This window comes from Gorilla gorilla, chromosome 1 (assembly GCF_029281585.2).
Source record: "Gorilla gorilla gorilla isolate KB3781 chromosome 1, NHGRI_mGorGor1-v2.1_pri, whole genome shotgun sequence".
NCBI lineage: Eukaryota > Metazoa > Chordata > Mammalia > Primates > Hominidae > Gorilla > Gorilla gorilla.
In genome coordinates this window covers 118,356,620-118,375,768 of record NC_073224.2, presented here as the reverse complement: position 1 = coordinate 118,375,768, position 19,149 = coordinate 118,356,620, and the positions used below count along the sequence as shown (strand labels likewise).

At 42.6% G+C, this 19,149-nt stretch overlaps 2 protein-coding genes across 7 annotated transcripts in view; both read right to left on the bottom strand.

Annotated features, from left to right (window-relative positions):
* Positions 1-1,041: 1,041 nt before the first annotated feature.
* OLFML3 (olfactomedin like 3) lies at positions 1,042-3,916 on the bottom strand. Its single transcript, XM_004026379.5, has 3 exons — positions 3,656-3,916; positions 2,672-2,957; positions 1,042-2,344 (listed from the first exon to the last, which is right to left on the bottom strand). Exons 1-3 carry the CDS (start codon positions 3,767-3,769, stop codon positions 1,524-1,526), a joined length of 1,221 nt encoding a protein of 406 aa, XP_004026428.5. The 5' UTR covers positions 3,770-3,916; the 3' UTR covers positions 1,042-1,523.
* A 1,557-nt stretch (positions 3,917-5,473) lies between these two features.
* HIPK1 (homeodomain interacting protein kinase 1) overlaps positions 5,474-19,149 on the bottom strand; it is a 48,420-nt gene continuing 34,744 nt past the window's right edge. For 4 of the 6 annotated variants that reach the window (XM_063695691.1, XM_019020704.3, XM_055356327.2 and 1 more), the window contains 6 exons: positions 17,038-17,180; positions 15,363-15,545; positions 14,663-14,869; positions 13,114-13,355; positions 11,357-11,487; positions 5,474-10,287 (listed from right to left, as the gene is read on the bottom strand). In XM_063695691.1, coding sequence (XP_063551761.1) covers positions 9,799-10,287; positions 11,357-11,487; positions 13,114-13,355; positions 14,663-14,869; positions 15,363-15,545; positions 17,038-17,180 — 1,395 coding nt within the window. In that variant the 3' untranslated portion in view covers positions 5,474-9,798. The remainder of the gene's footprint in view (positions 10,288-11,356; positions 11,488-13,113; positions 13,356-14,662; positions 14,870-15,362; positions 15,546-17,037; positions 17,181-19,149) is intronic. The other 2 variants (XM_004065386.4, XM_019020701.3) reach the window with 2 other exon arrangements.

Here is a 19,149-nt window from a genome sequence, read left to right as displayed (position 1 = left end):
AAGGAGGGCTGTGCTTTGGGGAGAAGGCTGTGCCCCCTTCCCGCACTTGGCTAGGGCAAATAACCAAGAGGACCCCCAGGGATGCCTGAGGTGGACTCCTCATGAAAGCAGTGGATCCTGCCCATCAGCCAGCCTTGCCCCTGCGAGCTGAGCATGCAGCAGTGAGGGTGAGGCTGGGGTGGGGGCCTGGTGCAGAAATCAGCAGATTCCTGGAGACTGGAGTCCAAAGCCTGGAGCCTTCCTCCTCCTCTCCCTTCTCCCTTCCCGCTTCCCCACATTACGCTCTGCAATCCAACGCCAGAGGCCAGGGTATGGGCCAGAGAGGGTTAAGTTTCCAGAAGTCCTGACAGGCTTCAGCCAGGTTCAGGGCTGAAGTGGGTAGGTGAGGGTGATGAGAGTGGAGAAGAGGAAAGCAAGAATAGGCTGCGGACCGTGTAAGGCCAACATCTGGGACACGGTCACTGCCCCTCCTCCCTGCACAAACCGCAGACGCTGTGGCAGCAGGAAAATCAGAGCGGTCCAGACCAAGAATGATTGTGCAACCTGGCCCTGCAGGAGCACAACGCTGGAGGTGGGAGTGGAGGTCTTGGGTGCGGGGCAGAGTCCACTTTAGAGGGGAGACTTCAGTTCTTACTAGAAACACAGGCATTCAGGGCTCTGGTTTCCACACTAGAATGCAATGCAACTAACATGCATTTTGTAGTTCAAAATCCTCTGAGAATCGGAACTGGAATCTCTGTCCTGGGCCCCAGTGTCTCACAGCCAGAGGCACGGTGCCACTGAGGTTCTAGGATGGCTGCTGTGGATTGGCTGCTGTGGATGGCGGTGGGTGTGGAAGGAGGCCTTTCGTCCAGCCTCCTAAAGTGGCGGGATTCTGCCACTTCCCCCAGGCGCCTCACAGTAAACTCTTCCTCAGCAAAAGGAGCCCCGCCAAGTCTTTAATATGGCTCAAGCAGTGGGGATGGGTTGGGAGGGAGAAAATGGATGGTCAGGGGGAAGTTTGATCTGAGGGCTACCCCCCAAACAAACACAGGAGAGGAGTAGTGGATTTTCCTTTTAATGCAAAATGTTGCAATACAAAACAATGTGGAGAAAGTCCTGTTCCTCAGGACACTGAAGGGAGGAGTGAGGAAGAGAGGGCAGAGCTGGACGTCTCCTCCTATTTCTCCCTCCCCAAGTCACTCTGAGGGGAAGAACACTGCTGCCTGCTCCCTGGGCCTGCCCGCATACAAGGTTAGAGCCCTGGGTCTGGGTCATCCTTAGCCTGAAATTTGTTGACATGGGGCAGGAGAGCAGGAGGGAACATTGAGGGTTTTGACTCTTTGGGCTCTAAAAGGATTACTCAGGATCTGGAGTTCTGTATGAAACAAAGGAGCTGAAAGAATTTGATTGCCATTGGCTAAAAATATAGAGGATTTGAGCCACAACTGGCCCACATTTGAAGAATGAGGAACAAGAAATTTAGTGGGGATATAATATAAATGTATGGGAGTGAGAATGATGCAAAAAACAAGGCTAGCTCCTCAAACCTCCTCTTCTTTCTTCCTCATCTCCAGCTTATAGACAATCTGGTAGCCATCATCCCAGGCATAGAGCTGGCGTTCTCGGGGGTTATAGCGGAGGCTGGCATGGGCACCATATCTGCGGGGGAAATAAGGGAGTGCCGCCCGTTCAGGGGTCAGGGTGCCGCTGGCATCAAAGGAGCACTGGATGCGGGCCCGACTGGCAGGACGGGTGTTATAGACGACATAGAGGGTCCCACAGATGACAAAGGCAGCCTCAGCATTCTCTCTGGGACATGGTGTGTCCCACTGCTGCTCTGTGTCCAGTGTCTGTGGATCTAACTTGGCCAGACACAAGTGGCTGTCATCCTCCCGGGTGGCATAGACAGCCCAAAGACCTTCCTCATCAGCTGCCAGGTCGATGTACGTGTCTGCTGTCAAGCCGTAGGGGGGGATCAGCCCCTCTGCTGGGAATACTGAGCTGTCCACCACTGTTCGGTTTGCCAGGTGGAATTTGATTAGCTGCAAAGTGTTCTCCATCTCACCACCTCCACCAGGTCTTCCAGGAGGCCTCCGGGCAAAATAAAGAAAGCCACCATATACCAGCTGCCCTGTGCCTACCCAGGGGAAGGGCACCCGGACTCGGGAAGCTTTCCGGGCAGCCATGGCAAGGGTGAAGTCACGCAGCCTTGGGAAGACAAAGGCTGTGTCATTCTGTGTCCCATCTAACACGTAGATCTTCTCTGTTTGCCCCAGTGGATCCTTGGTCCATAGACCAGCTGGGCCACCAAATCGCTTCAGAATCTTCATTGATCTCACTTGAGAGATTGTGTAGCCACAGTCTGATGAGAAAAGCACAGGAAAAGGAAATAGAGGCAAGAATTAGATGCCTCCGCAGGAACTCCCCCAGGGTGGGTGATCTGGAGAATAGTGAGCATTTGCCCAGTGGTTGCCTACACTCTTAGGGAGAATTGAGAAGGAGCGGGTACCACCGCGGCCTGGATCCCCAGAACCTCTCCTTAATAGACCTGGCATTACAGAGGTTTCCCTAAAACAGATTCCAGAAGACAGAGCCACAGTGGACTGGGACAAAGCGAAAAAAAGTAAGAAGCAAGGAAGGAAGAATATCGGTTCTGAGAGAGTTAGGGGCCTGCTTTCAGATTATTTACCTGTCACCATATCGTACTTCTCATTCCTTCTTCCCTTGCCTTTGGTCCCAGGGCCTCCAGTCACCTTCTCATCAAACTCTACACAGGGCAGAGCTGGGTTCTGGGTCTCCAGATAGTCTACCTCCCGCTCCAGACGATCCACTCTCCCGGAGATGGTGTCGGCCTCAGTTCTGAGTGCCTCCCGCTCCTTCTCTGCCACCTCCAGCAGTGGCAGCATCTTGTTCTTGAAGTCCCGCAGCTCAGCAGCATGCCGACTACTCTGGTCCTGGCACTGGGCCAGCCGTTCCTGAAGGGATGGGGGATCAGGAGGGAGGCTGCAGGGTTACAACTCCCAGGCAGGGAGAGGCCCAACTCAGGAGTCAGGAATGGGAAAAAAAGAGCAAACTCAGCCAGGCTTCAATATCCCCTTCCACTCCTGCAGAAAAGGAAACCAGATGTGCAGAGGTGCTAAATGTGCAAAGAGCCTAGCTGAGATTCACCTAGGCCCCTACCCCGACTCCATGTCCTCCAGCCTGTGTTCTCTGTGAGCAGTGCCACTGAGCCATCTGAGCCTCTAGGCAGGTCTAAGCGCATGAAGGTGTGAAGAGGTCTCTGCTCCCTCAGCAATTATCCTCTCGGACACTAAAATGCTACAGATCTCAACCTGTTAAAAAGACAGGAAGTTATAGATTCCCTGGGAACCTCCAACTTCAACAGAATCATCACCTTCTCTGGAGATGCAGCCCCACAATCTTGGCTCTTGTTTCCACTCTGCCCCCTTATTCTATCTAATCCCAGAGGTAAAACGCAAAAGTCGATTTGCTTTGGAATTGTTCTATGTGGGGTAAGAGGAGGGCTTGTCATTCTGAAGGTCCTCTTATTAAGAGAGAATTTTCTGTAGAAAACAGAGCCCTTTCTTGTTATCCCCAGATCCCTAACAAACTGGTTGAACCAATAGCCCTGAAATCCTTCTAGGCTGGGCTAGAAGAGAAAGGGGTCCCTCACCTCTAAAGCAGCTAGTCGGCGTTCCATGTACTCCACAAGGTGGTGCTGCTGTCCTTGGAGGGGTCCCGACCATGACAAAAGGAACAAGATGAGGAGAGGGGTGCTGGGCCCCATGGCAGCCTGGAGAATGGTGCCAGAGTAGAAGGAACGTACAGTCAGCCTCTTCCCCTCAAGCCCGAGGGTTAGCTTTGGAGGCGGGGTGGGGGCGGTGCCTTCTCTCCTTCTGATCTCTGGGTCTCTCTCACTACTCTGGAATGCTTTCAGTCTCTTTACAACCCCCACCCCCTCCTTTCCGCCAGGATTGATCAAACACAGATGGCCCCATTGCACAGCAGCCAGAAACCTTAACCACCTCCCGCCTAGGCTGTAGGCTCCTCTGGAGGGGAAAGAGATGGAAACCCGAAGGCAGAGGCCTTCTAGGCAGTCAAGCAGGGAAGCTAGCTGCAGAAAGCAGAGACCCCAGAGAAAACTCAGCAAACGCCATTCCTGTTTTAGGAAAGTTTCACCAGTGCTGACTTAAGAAACTGACGTTTTTCATTAATCCTTCCCTTTCCCTGCAATAGAGTGGGTTGTTTTCAGCCTTGTTCAGTAGAAGCTGGGAGGTGGGGAGGTGAGGCTTGAAGGCAGGAAGCAGGAAAAAAATGGCCCAAGTGGTCAAGCCCAACTTATTCTAAAGCTCATTGGCGCCACCTTGTGCTAAGCACCTGGTGTCATCTCTCATGATTAATACAGAAACTAAGGCTTAAGACTTCACCCCATGAGGAAAATTTTCCACAAAAGCCAAATATATTGAATTTACAGGGGTTTTCACCACTAAAATGCATATTTCCCCCAAGACTATCCAATTACTACCTTGGGGGATATGCAAATATCTGATTTAGCCCAAGGAAGAAAATATAACTGAGATTAAAAAAAAAAACAGGTCACTGAGAAGTTAGTAAATTAACTCGATCGTCTGGAAGTAAGGCTGACAGCAGCAGTTTTACATGGCTTTCCTTTGCTTGAAAGAGGCCAGATATAGTCTCTCACCAAAACTGAGGAGTGTTCAGTGAGTTCACACTAATTTACTATACATTCATGTATTGCAGGGGGGGCGGAATCTGATATATATATGTTGTTGCAGTCTAGATCAATGCATTCTGACTTCCTTACCACTGGGAGAAAAGACTATTGGTTATTTCTCTTGGTTGTGGTCCAAAAGGGTATTTCTGAGTGTTTCTCATTTCTATATCCCAACTAAGGCTACAGGAGCCCAAAATGAATTAATGGCCACCATAAGGTAGACTTGGCCTGACACACGGGCCGAAAAAAAAAAATCAAATAGAGCATTTACTCAGAGACCTGCAGTCATTAATCCAAACAAACCCCTATTTCTTTATCGGGAGAAATTCTATTCACTTTAGAATCAACAGAATCTGATGAGAGGTTCCTTCTCTAAAAAGGACCATGACTCTAACAGTACAGTTTGAAAGGAGGGGAAAAATAGCAGCTTCCTGTGGTTACTCATCTTTTCATTCTGCTACTGCTATTTGGCAAAATATATGAGGAAACAAAGCTTAATTTGCCGGTCTCAGAAGTCTTCTACCTCTCTCAAAGGGTCAGATCCAGATGATGTGAAGTAAGGACCCTGGACACTGCATTCTTGGGAAGTATTCCCTGCCAAACCCTATTCATTTCCAGTATGGAGATTTGTATGAAGAATGAAATTGTCTCTAGTACTCTACTGATGTTCAAATACAATATGCTTAGCCACTTTCAAAGATGTCATTTATTGATCCCCTTTATGTCCTATAACAGAAGTCAAAAACAGCCACATAATTCAGAAAATTTACCCATTTTATTGATGCATTGCAATTGCTCTACATTTTACCATATTATGTAGAAAATACTGAAAATACAAGCTACTTTGTAAAACCAAAGACAAACATTGAATCCAAAGATAAACTATGTTTTACACAATGGACCCTTTTCCCATAGTTAGTATTAAATTTTAAATATCTATTTCTTTTGTTAAAATGATTATTTTACATACTCCCTAAGTACATCTGCATTACAAACATAGCTCAGTAATTCTCAGAAACTATCTGTTTCTAGAGGCTTGTTGTAAAAGAAAGCGCACAACCAAAAAAAGGGAGAAAGCAAAAAAAGTTTAAATCGCACACAATAACTAGCATATCAAATACATTTAATAAAGTAGGAATTCCATTGCAATATCAAGGATTCAAAGCAGAAATACTAACATTACATATAATGTACATATAATGTACTGCTACATGTAGTGAGATTATTTTTCAAGCTGAATTGAAACCACACATTATATAAAGTTTAGCAACAAACAACCATGTAGACATGCTGCACCATCTATCAGTTAAAAAAAAAAAAATCAAAATAGGAAGCAGGCTCGGGCCACTCCTGTCACTGAGAGGCAATTTCATTTCCTATCCTAAAACAAACCATCTCAACTAGTGAATTTTTGCATAATAATGCTGAACAAAACACACATTACTGTGCTTGCCTGGCTAAGGGCAGTTAAGCTTAGCCCCTCTAGTGGAGGACAATGGATGAGCAATCACAAAAGCAGGCTCAGAATGGCCAGAACTGTTTGAAATGGAGTTCTTATTCCTGGGGTTGGTATTTCAGCTGAGCACTGAAAATAATATCACCTCCTGGGAGCTATTAAAAACTCTGCAGTGACCAAGTGTCCCTATGAGCCCAGAGTGGCTACACTGAACCCTTCCCCACTTCTCTCACCCAGAAAGGAAGAAGTTGGAAATGCAAGTTCTGAGAGAGGACTTAAAGCCTTAAGCTGGTTTGAGGTCAGGTCACTGTGACCCAGGCCAGCTGCTTACTAAATTCACCAGGCTTCCTCCCTTCCTGTCAGGGCCAACAGGGCTAACCCCAGGGACAGAATCTAAAGCCACAGTGAGCACATACATACACATTCAGCAGACACAGGTGGATTTTTATGTTGGAAAATCGGAAATGCCAGTTTGCAGACTAAGACTGAAAAATCTCTAGTTTTTAAAGCCACACACTGCTAGTCAAGTGACTAAGGTAACAATACAAGCTCTTGGTATTATCCTTTTCTGTGGAGTTTAGACTCCTATCTTAAGTGGTATCTGCTTATTGGACTGGGGTGCAGGAATGGGATTTGGTTTTCTTTCCTGCATCTGATTTCTTACAAAAACAACAAATCTTGTCCCTTATAGAAAAAAGACAAGGAACAAAAAATTTGTCCTTTAGAAACTAGACCTGTGTTCCAATAAGAAAATCAGAATGTGCTTGGCAAAAAGGAGACACAAAGATCACACATGTTGACCAGAAAACTGTATGACACTAGTGACAGAAATTATACAAACTGCTTGGCTATCTTGACCAATATAGTGCTGAAAACACAACTCAATATAATGATTTTAAAAAAATAAAGAAAACACAACATGTTCCTGGTAGGCTGTACTGACTACCTGCCCCATCTTGGAAGCCCTTACTCCTTACAATGAAGAAACTCCAAATACTTTGACAGCTCCTCGGTGTTCAACCTGTTACAGAGCTGGCTGACCAGGCTCCATGAAATCTCCCATCTCCATCCTGCACCTCCTTGACACCATCTCTATCTACATAGAACCAGTCCTAAAATTATATCTCAAATATATCATTTTCAATTCAGATGGAACACACCTGTATTTTAGGATTAATCTTCTTTCCCCAAATCCTTTATGGGCAGGAATGTCCCCATCCCCAGTACCTTCTACTTGACCCAGATCCATGCAGGAGCTGAGAGTACAAGGACAATTTCACAGCTTGAAGGGCCCCAAGACTATACAAGCTGTTAAAAAAGAAACCTCAAAAGCCTCAATGACTCAACAGGCTTTGGTTCCTTCTCTATATTCTTCACCAGCTAAGAAACCTTTCTGTGAGTTCCTTGTCACCAGCGGCACCACAAAACTTCTCCTCATAGTATGGGGACATGGTAAGCAATACAACAGGCTCTTTGGTATAAACACATCTGTTACATGTTTTTTTCAACAAGCAAATATTTTACTAGGAATGTCAACTATGTGCAGGAAGGACTGCCACATGGGAAAAGGAAAAAAAAAATTCATTCTAAAAGTGATTGCACGTACTTTAAAAGAATGCATATTTAATATTGGCTTGACTCCTCTCACCTGCTTCCTGAATTCTCACAGAAGCAAGGTAGCAACGCACAGTGAGAGAGCCACATGGGGAAAATGCTTCTGTGAGAACTCAGCTGAGAATCCAAAATGGAAAGGGGTAGAGGTGGTGGTAAAGGAGAAAAGCTGCTGTTTTTATTTTTCAATGTTGGCAGGGAAACTGAGAACAATGCATTTACACAATACAGCTACTAATCCTGTTCTGATAAATCCCGGTGAACAACTTAGGGTCCACGGGGGCTTGCTGGTCCATCCTAAGGCAAGCTCACTGTAAACTCTATTAACCACTACATTATCATATAAGGCACTACAATAAGGGAAGGAGGAAGAAAGGGAAGGAAGAGACACACACTGAAAAACTCCTCACCAGACACACCTGTGCAAAACAATTCCAAGGGTCTCCTCTCCTTGCAGGCAATGCCCCTGCTCATTCAGCACTACAGTAATATGCTCTAATATAATTGCAATTAGTTCACATACATTCCAACAAGTATCAGTTCATTTTGGTTTAAATACAATGGAGACATCAATCCATCTCCGGGATAACACTGGAGGATCACACACACACTAAGTACACAATTCAAGTGTAATCACTACACATTTGATTACAAATAACATTTTGGGTTAGCAGGAAAAATTGCTTGTTATATTTTTCTAATCAATATGTACATATTTAATTATGTAAAATATTAAAACACCACCATTACAAAACTTCTAAAATATTTTTAAATTCAGTAATAAATTTTTAAAATATTTTTTGCAATTCCTACATGCACTTATTATATAAGTCTTAATAAGAGAGCATTCAATTTGCTGCTGGCATACAAAGGAAGCTACTTTAAAGTATAAAAGCTATACACAAGAAATGTTCTTATCTGGTTTCAGGTTTTTTTAGCTTTCTCCCCAAACAAATCACATAAAACAGAAGGGAGAGATGAGCAAAACAGAGGTGTATTACTGAAAATTCATACTAATCTTTAGGCAAAGCTCATCAATGCCAGTATCTCATAATAGACAGAGATTTTGCATATAATAAAACCACCACCACCATATAATAATAACCACCTTAATGGCTTTTTCGATAAAAAAATTTAAGCTGAATCAGAGAGAGAAAGACTTTTAAAAAATAATTTAAAAAAGAATTCATGGTGCTTCATTTAAAAAGAATACTTGGTGTTTTCACGCAGATATGGATTCTCTCACATTAAGTTACCAGCAAATGGTGAGCTGCCTTTTAAACACTACTTTATAACAAACACAGGAGCAATTGAGAGAATCTCAATAGTAACATAGAGTAATACGTAACCAGTTTTGCAAAAATAACAATTGCCCATTAAGTATAATATGACATTAAAACAAAACTGAAACTCTGTAAGTTTAAACGTCCAATAAACAAAAGGGAGATTTTGAGGAGAAATGCCTGATAGTAAAAATACAGACTTGTGTAAGCCGCTTTTAAAATAAAATAGGCAAGTCTGAGTTTATAAACAAACAAAAAGTAATGATTTTTCTTTTCTTGTCATCAGATTTCAACTCCTTCTATCAGCATTTTTCCTGACCAGCAATCACAATAACACAAAATGAAATAAAGAGGGGCTTCACTTGTTTTTAAAAGCATTTATAGAAATCAAGTCAGAGAGACAAAATATTTTTCAGAGGGTAACTTCAGAACAATCTCTCTTCCTTGGTAACTGCAGAAGATGGGCATCTGAACTCTTCCAAGTACCAAAATTGCTGTCACAAAAATAAAGAATTTAAAAATAGGGCAAACTTTGGGAAGACTACAACAATGCAGTCAACACTGAGACAGGTTCCCCCAGAGAAAAACCTTCTGCTTCAGTGGGCCCCTGCAGAACAAGTTGCTGGCTAAGAAATTTCAAGAGGGTAAAGGAGGATCTCTCCATAGCCCAATATTAAGAACTCAGGGCCAGGAGAAGGTAGCCATGACTCCTCCTCCCTCATGCTCACCAACTATAAGTAGGAATACTGGCTGATCTTGGTAGGACTCAGCGGGTATCCAGTGTAAATTGTTGAGCCTCGGGAAGACCCAATGTAGGATTGGGTGGCAAACTGGTGTTGGTACTGAGCAGGGGCCACGCTGGCAGAAGTGAGGAGGCTGGGCCCAACACTGACAGGGACCTGGTGCACCAAAGTGCTAGGGTGAGTGGCATAGGCTGCAGCATGCCTTGAGGAACCCTGTGGGGAGAAAAGATGAGCAATGGAGCTGGTTGAGCCCAGTGCAGCAGCAGAAGTCGGGGCAGCATACGTATACAGATGAGCCTGGCTTGGCAGGTGAGCAGGGGCCGGGGCAAGGTGTGGGTGCCCTGTCGAGTGTAGCGGGCTGCCATGCTGGAAGGTGTAGGGGGCTTGGGAGAGAGGGGCCACAAACGCCTGCTGCCTGCGGGGGGCTGGGTTGCTGCTTCTCTCCTGTGAGGTTGGAGCCGCCGATGACTGCTGGTTCTGGAAGAAAGAAGGAAGAAGTGAGGAATCTTGAGGTCACTCCAGCTCAGGGCACCAAAGGCCAAGTTAAGAGCTCAGGTCCTGACTTGTACTGTTTCCGAATGGGTATAGCACATAATCTCCCAGACTGGCATTGAATGCTGTCAGAAATCAGCCACCCCTCCCTCTGCCTCTTAGCAAGATAGATCCTAACCTGGCTCAGGTAACAGCATTTTGCTTATAAGTATGACAGGAAGAGGGAGAATCAAGAGATCATAGGGTTCCCCACTCCTGCAAGTTAATAACTGGTGACTCAACTCACCCTATTCTGGCGTCAGTAAATTTGAATTTTTCCTAACCTTTATTTCTTACCATTGCTTTCTTTTGTTTTCATCCTCTAAGTTCTTCATACCCCTCTTGAAATGTGGAGCCTAAAATACATGCACTAACTCAAACTTACATTTTCACTTGCATGTGCTCTCTCTCACATACCCTCATACTGACACTTTCTCACTACTGGTGGACATCATACAAGCACTCGAATTTTAGCTTCTAAGAGTGAACACAAATAGAATAAAGTAATGAGAGAAGCAGAAGGGTAGGTTGGGGCTGGGGGTGTTCGGAGAGTGGGGAAGTCCCAACTCGCAGACTCCAGCAACAAGTAGGACCTAGAACCAGTTGAATTTGGTGGCCAATGAGCTTTTCACAATCTCTTGACTCAAGTAAACTATGTAAGGATCAGCTTACTTATGGCCTGGGGGATAAAGAGAATCTGGTCTCAAAGCATATGCCTATCACAGACATGGTTAAAGCATCCCAGGCTCTTTCTAAATCCCAGACGTTTCTCTAACCTTCCAGGGTAGACTTACGGAGGTCTGATGGAAAACCTAGAATGTACATCCTGAACACACTTACAGAGTGAATGAAGAGACACAGCATATGCGGTACGACGTAAGCCATAGAACACAAAATTGTTTGACACAAAAGGGGCTTCATTTGGCTTTATTCAGCATCCAGCCAGAAACAGGGTTCTCCAGAAAGTAACAACAGTGCAGGGCCCAAACAGAAGGCAGTAGCCCACAGCACTTACCTGGCTAAGGTTGAGTGGTTGTGCTGCACTGGTCCCCCCGCGTTGAGCTCGATACCCTGTGGGGGTGATACAGCATCCAGATGACTGCCCACTCACTGAAGCTACTGGCTTGGTCTTATTGCTCAGGAGACCTAAAAAAGCACCAGGCTTAATAGTTATGAGTAGACATCACTGAGCTAACCTCAGATGGCATCATATTAATTAGTCCACATCTGTATGTAGTTTGCAAGCATTAAGGTCTCAATTCTATTTACACGAGAAGAAAATAACCTGTTATCACCCATTTCTTTTCTGTCTTGGCACAAATCTCCACATAGGATCCTCAAAATATTCACTTAAATAAATATTATAAATATTTTAACTATAATCTCTTGTTATATACAAGGAACGACTGGAAATACAAATATGCTAAGACACCATCCCTCTCTCCAAGAGTTTATAGTTTTATGTAGGAAGGGATTAAATAAGCACAGAAATGATAATGTGAAGCTGAGAAAGCTATTGGTAATTCTTAGGATATTAAAGTGTCAAGAGGGTTTAAAAGAAGGCAAAATTCTATCTTGTTGGACACTTACTGTCTTCAGATTCTTAGAAATTACAGGACAGCTGAATGTGAAATTTTGCTTGCTTCTGTGTTCCCATTAGGAAAACCAGAGCATTTATTCAGTGTCTCATGTGATAGCCTATATTCTCTGGACCCAAGAGCACACGGAGGTACTAATAATTCTATTCAGTAGCCTGGCATCAGGAGGCTCTCTCTCTTGTCTGCAATGGGACAACTGTCTACTTCTGAAAAGAATCACACAGAGGCATAACACAATACCCTCAAATTACAACCCTGTTTATGTCTATGGCAGTAAGATAATACATAATAAAACATAATTTATACAAGTATGGCCCAGGTTTATGTTGACACCTAAACTTCACCAACCCCTTCCTTGGTATGAAGTTGTCACTGAAAAGCAGCTGCCTTAACAAGACTACATTGCCTGGGCTCACTTGCATCTAGGTGGGGCCATGTGAGAAGCATTCACTATTTCCACTTATTTCCAGCCTAAAGAGGTTAAGACATATGTGTGCCTCCTTCAAACTTTCTTTCTCTTTCTGACTGGATGCTCAGGAATGAAACACTTGTACCAAGAAATTATATGAGAGAGAAGTAAAATTCTACTATGTTATGCTACAAAAATCTAGGATTTGTTACTGCAACTACTATTACCCAACTAACACAATAACTAAACCAGGGAGCCTAAGTCCAGTATCTAACAGGGCAAAGACGATGGAAGTAATTGGGTTGGTAATAAAACCATCAAAAGCATCACTGCTATGACACTGGGTGAGAAAAAAATCTAAAGAATATAACTGTTTTCCAAAACACTTTTGCAGTCATTTTCAATATTATCAAGTCCTGTCTACATCTCGATTGCCAAATTCAAATCATCTGTGGCAAACCTAATTGCCTGCTAATTCTTCTTGCAATATCACACGTCTTGTCTGCTTTCTCCCATCAGCATTGAATGTGTTTCTGAGACTACAATCTCATTTGTATATTAATCCAAGCAAAATAAACACAGGAAGATAAAGTGATGGCCAAAAATAATTTCACATTGTGCAGGGAACTGATTTCTGAATTAAGGACTCTTTAAGAATGTCTACACCACTGGTCTCTACCACTGATATAAGTGGATTATGGCAAAATATTTAAGCATTCACACATCAAAGGAGAATTCAACTCAAGCTGTGAAGATAACACTCACCTGAGGCCTGGGTTGCTACAGTGCAGTCACCAAGCTGAGTTTTCAGTGGAGGCACAATGATGGTGCGGGTGCCAGTGCCATCTGCCACAACTCTGCCAGGCCCCTCCAAAACAGATCCACTATTGCCTCGGAGAGCACTCAGGGTATCAGTGGAATAAGGGCTGCTCAAAGAAGAGTCAGAGTCTGGAGAATCATTGACAGTGACATAACTGATGACATTAGACCTTGGCTTCAGGCCAGAGCTGAGGAAAAGAAAAATACATGAAAACTGAATTGTTCTTTTTTGTGTGTGTGACAGCGTCTTGTTCTGTCACCCAGGCTGGAGTGCAGTGGAGTGATCACAGCTCGCTGCAACCTCAACCTCCTGGGCTCAAGCTATCCTCCCATCTTAGCCTCCCGAGTAGCTGTGACTACAGGTGTGTACCACCATGCCCAACTGTTTTTATCTTTTGTAGTGATGAGATGTCACTATGTTTCCCAGGTGGGTCTCAAATTCCTGGCCTCAAGTGATCTTCCCGCTTTGGCCTCCCAAAGTGCTAGGATTGCAGGCATGAGCCACCATGCCGAGCTTCAACTGCCCTTTTAAGCAATGTTTCTTAGATGATCTGTCTCTGGTTCTCCCATGATAACAATGATGATAAAGATGGTAATAATAATAGTAATATTAGCAGCAGTAAACTTCTGGGTACTTATGTATCAGGCACTACTCTCATGCTCTACATAAATCCCACTGAATCCTTACAACAATCCTATGAAGTAGGTACTATTAACCCCATTTTGCAGATGAGGAAACTAAGGAATAGGGAGATGAGGAACTTGCCCAGGGTCACACAAGAAGTGATGAGTGGTGAAGACAGGATTCAGACCCAGGACAGAATGACTTCAGAGTCCACACCTCTAACACCTCCTGTATGTTGCCTCTACCATCTTACAATTGGTCCTTTTGAACTAACAGGCTCTAAATTCATTCTAAATTTTCTCTTCCAAGTTCACTTAAACTTCATTTCTGCATGACTCTGTAAAGTCTCCTGAGTTACTTTCATGTGTGAATCCTACCTTCTCAGGTAAAAGCAAAAGGTCATTCCCTCTTCCGTATGCCCAACACCAAAAGCCCCATCGAAGGCTATGCTTCCAAAATACCTTTTTCTTCGGCCCTTTTTCTTGGGTGGGGGCGGGAGGGGATGCAGTCTTGCTCTGTCACTCAGGCTGGAGTGCAGTGGCACGATCTCAGCTCACTGTAACCTCCGCCTCCTGGGTTCAAGTGATTCTCCTGCCTCAGCCTCCCGAGTAGCTGGGATACAAACATGTGCCACCACGCCCTGCTAATTTTTGTATTTTTAGTAGAGACAGGGTTGTGCCATGTTGGCCAGGCTGGTCTTGAACTCCTCACCTCAGGTGATCTGCTGGCCTCAACCTCCCAAAGTGCTGGGATTACAGGCGTGAGCCACCATGCCCCACCGGTTCTTTCTTTCACAGGCCAAACTGGGCCCACTTGCCTGAAGCCAACAGCCTAAAACCAATAGAGCCAGGAACCATTCACTTATCTTACCTACTGGGCTTGTATTTGTTGTCCTCTTCCTCATCAGTGTCACTTCGGATAGTGATGACACTCACAGGAGGGCTGGGAGTATCTGGAATGATGATGGGCTGATGCTGATCTTGGACAGGGACTAAGGAATTATAAGAAGATGTGGTGCGGAGGGGACTGCTCCCAACCAGAGAATAGACTTGGGAAGGCAGAACATCTAGAGAGGACCTGTAGGAAAAGTTCACATGGAAAGATGATTCAGTCCTTGGCCTTCCAAATTGTGTATCTTTTCCCCAGACTGCTTTCCAATTTACTCATTGATTCCTTTTTACATAATCATTAAGCAAATACATTTAACTATATAAGTTCCAGTGAAAATAAGCACCATGCTGGCAAGAGTTTCCAGGGACAAGAACACCAAAATACAAAAGACATTTTACTTTTATAAGCCCTTTATCCCAGGATTAAATTTCACTCTGTAAAGTAAAATAAAAACATCATAAAATGCCCTAGATTCAAAGTGGCAGCAGAGACAAAGGACCATCATAAAACCAGGACACACCTGGTGTACATGCCCAGATGAAATGATTTTTTCTTCCTCAATTTGGCAGCTACTTGCTGCTTCATATCTATATTATATGTCTATACAATATTCCAAATGCAAGGCAACATATCTCTCAAACTGGCACAGTTTTAACTATCAGCTGTAACACAGACTCACTTGGAAGAGACTGGAGCTGACTGCTTATTCTTCTTCGAAGGGAGGGAACTGGATTGTTGTTGTCTGACAACATGGGCAACACCAACATTCAGAGGCTGAGCAGTGGCCAATGTCACATGGTTAGTCAGCAAGGATGGCTGCTGCATGATAGTGCTGTACTGGTTGCCATGAGAGTGGGCATTCCTGTACCAACAGAAATAAAGAGAAGAGTGAATTCCAAAACCACTGAAGAATCAGGACCAAACAGACATCAAAAGTAATTAGCCAAAATGCAGCTGCATTTTATTTTTTTTAAAGTTGAGCACCTACCATCTGATAAGGGATTAATAACTAGAATACGTAAGCAGCTCAAACAACTCTATGGAAAAAAATCTAATAATATGATCAAAAAATGGGCAAAAGAATTGAATAGACATTTTCCAAAAGATGACTTACAAACGACAAACAGGCATATGAAAAGGTGCTCAACATCTCTGATCATTAGAGAAATGCAGATCAAAACTGCAATGAGATATTATCTCACCCCAGTTAAAATGGCTTATATCCAAAAGACAAGCAATAATAAACACTGCCAAGGATATGGAAAAAAGGGAACAACTGTACACTGTTGGTAGGAATGTAAGTTAGTACAACTATTATGGAGAACAGTTTGGAGGTTCCTGTAAAAACTAAAAATTGAGCTACCATATGATCCAGCAATCCCACTGCTGGGTATATACCCAAAAGAAAGGAAATTAGTATATCAAAGAGATACCTGCACTTCTATGTTGCGGCACTGTTCACAGTAAGATTTGGAAGCAGCCTAAGTGTCCATCAACAGATGAATGAATAAAGAAAATATGGTACATATACACAATGGAGTACTACTCAGCCACAAAAAGAATGAGATCCTGTCATTTGCAACAACATGGATGGAACTCAAGATCATTATGTTAAGTGAAATAAGCCAGACACAGAAAAACAAACCACATGTTCTCACTTATTTATGGGATCTAAAAATCAAAACAATTTAATTCATGGACATAGAGAGTAGGATGGTTACCAGAGGCTGGTAAGAGTAGTGGAGGGCTAGTGGGGAGGTAGGGATGGTTAATGGGTACAAAAAAAAAAAAAAAAAAAAAGAATAAGAACTACTATTTGATAGCACAATAGGTGATTATAGTCAGTAATAACTTAATTGTACATTTTTAAATGACTTAAAGAGTGTAATTGGATTATTTGTAACTCAAAGGATAAACGCTTGAGGGGATGGACACCCCCTTTTCCATGATGTGCTTATTTCACATTACATGCCTGTGTCAAAACATCTCATGTACCCCATAAATATATATACCTAGTATGTAATTAAAAAAAAGAAAAAAGAATCTTCATTGTAAAAGATAAAGTTGGGGACTTAGATTACAAGGCTTTAGGATCTCACTGTATGGTTTCTAATCACTTAAGACTCTCTTTAAAAAATCTAGAAGAAATGATTCCTGACCTTCAGAACCTATTGCTTTCCTATATTCAAAGTTTTCTTATAACACCATCTCCTAGCCTGATATGGGTTCTTAAAGGATTCCAACAGTGTCAAATTTTCCTTTATTTTCTTACTAGTCTCTCTCCTTATTATCAAGTGCTCCCACCCTATGGGATCTGCCCTTACAAATCTCCCAGAGTAACACAGGACACTTGCCTCCAGTCAGCTAGCTGCTGTCCACTCCCCATGGCCTCTGGAATCATTGCTGTGGGCTGGACAGAGTTGTGTAGAGCTACCCCAGGCAACTGTTGCCAAGTTGAAGGCAGGAGAATTTGCTGAGTCCCTCCAGGCCACGCCTGCTGTAAGGAAACACACATAAAAAACATCCAGACTTGATTCATTCTTGGCTTTTTCTTCTGTTTTTTTTAAAGAAAGAAAAATTCATATCTTAAAAGAAGTTGCTTGTAGATTGTTAACTTGCAGAGATTAAAAAAGAAAGGTCAGAGGGGCTCAAGCTACAAGTCTTATGAATGGGGAAAGAAAACATACCGCTTTCTCTTGCCCACCCCCATAACCTGACCACCCGGGTATTAAAGAAAAGAAGATCCCTGCGGTTAAGAGCTTCTATTATACTGTAGAGAAAAGGAGTCTGAGAGTTCAGAGATAAGAGCTGGTTAAATGCTGGAGTTTCATTTTTGCAACAATTCTAAAATAAATCCCTAGAAAGAGTTAAGAGGACTCCCTGGAGATTAAAAATTTTTTAATCTGACTGCCAATCAGATAAGGTATCAGATCAATTCAACCCATAAAACAAAGGGCAGAACTGTTGCCTTTTTTACAAGGGTAGTATTTGGAAAATGGAGCCAGATGTGGATGACCAAAGGCCTAATCCTTTTGGGAAAAAAATCTTATGCCAGCAAGAAAAAGCTAACTTCATCATTTATAGCCACATAATGGAATTTCAAAATAAGGCAAAAAGTAAGATGTTTAAGAAATAGAAGCAGAAAGCATCATACTTTGTTTCTCATAGTTACCTAAAATATGTTTTTATGTATCATTTGCAGGAATATTTCCACATAAAAACTAATCACTACAAGAAAATACATGATTTCTAGTTTTAAAAAAGCCATGTCACTTGCAATAAACTGAGCAACAAATGTTTTCTGTACTTCTTCCTCACAGAAATTCTGGCATTTTTTGAAAAAAAAAATGGGAACAGATTTGGAAGTTTCCTTTTTAAACTTGAATTCTGCAGTACGATTACCTACAATGCTTGGGTACATATGGTTCTGTTTCTTGAATTTCAAATTGCAAGGCCATCAACACACTGTTTTAAAAATATTTCTGCAAGTAACAGATCCACTTGTTACAAATACTGGTTCCAAACAAGAAGCCTTCAAAGCAGAGAAACTGCAAACACGTCTGCTACCATAAGCAGAATTTAAAACAAAATAAAACAAAACAAAAAATAAAAGAAGTATGTTAAGTCACACCATGCGTCTTTCCATAAGCCAACACCTGCACAAGACAAAGCATGTAGTTTAATACAAAGCAAGAAATAACATTCCAATGTGAGGCAGAAATCTGGCGTTCCAAGCGACGAACTGTTTTGACAGAGGAAGAACAAAAATATGCAAAGCTTAGCAAATGGCTAGTGCAAACTTAAGAGAAGCAGCAAAGGAGAAGTGTCAACTAACATTCCAACCTCGAAACTACAGAAGAGTGAGTTAAAACCAGTGGCTTGGATCAATCAAGTTGGAAATATATCTGACTCCCTCACACTCAGGATTTATGCTTACAAGAAAATTAATCTGGAAGTGACAAAGACTTTTAAAATGAAAACCAAATTCCAACCAAAGTATGTTTCTGGAAGTGTTTTCACTCACATGAATACTTAAGAAACAACAAAAGAAATTTAAAGCAACTTTGAAAACAGAGAAATAACAGGATTCAATAGTGCCTTTCAGGTTTTTGGATGCTTACCTAATTTTAAATTTCAAATGATAAAATGCTGGATATCCAATAAACAATTCTAACTCCCCATATAAACCAAAACACATCCAAAAAATCACTCTTAAGGTTACAAATCCTGAAACACACCTCAAAGTCTTGGTTGTTTTTTCTATCTCTAAGCCCAATACTACAATTGCAGCTATATTAAGTAACTATTCCCCATGACTTTTAATAACAAAGATATTGTATTTGCATAGTTTGTTGGCCATACTTTCAACCTTTGTATAAAGACCTATTTGTAAAATAATTAATTCCTCCCAAAACTCCTAAAAATGTGTTCACTTTTAATTTCAACCAACAATATGACCTACAATA

Excerpts from the sequence above, each read along its gene's own strand:
- OLFML3 (XM_004026379.5), bottom strand. The coding sequence starts at position 3,769 with ATGGGGCCCAGCACCCCTCTCCTCATCTTGTTCCTTTTGTCATGGTCG. Across the intron at positions 2,958-3,655 it reads GCCGACTAGCTGCTTTAGAG|GAACGGCTGGCCCAGTGCCA; the intron begins GTGAGGGACCCC and ends CCATCCCTTCAG. Across the intron at positions 2,345-2,671 it reads GAAGTACGATATGGTGACAG|ACTGTGGCTACACAATCTCT; the intron begins GTAAATAATCTG and ends TTTTCTCATCAG.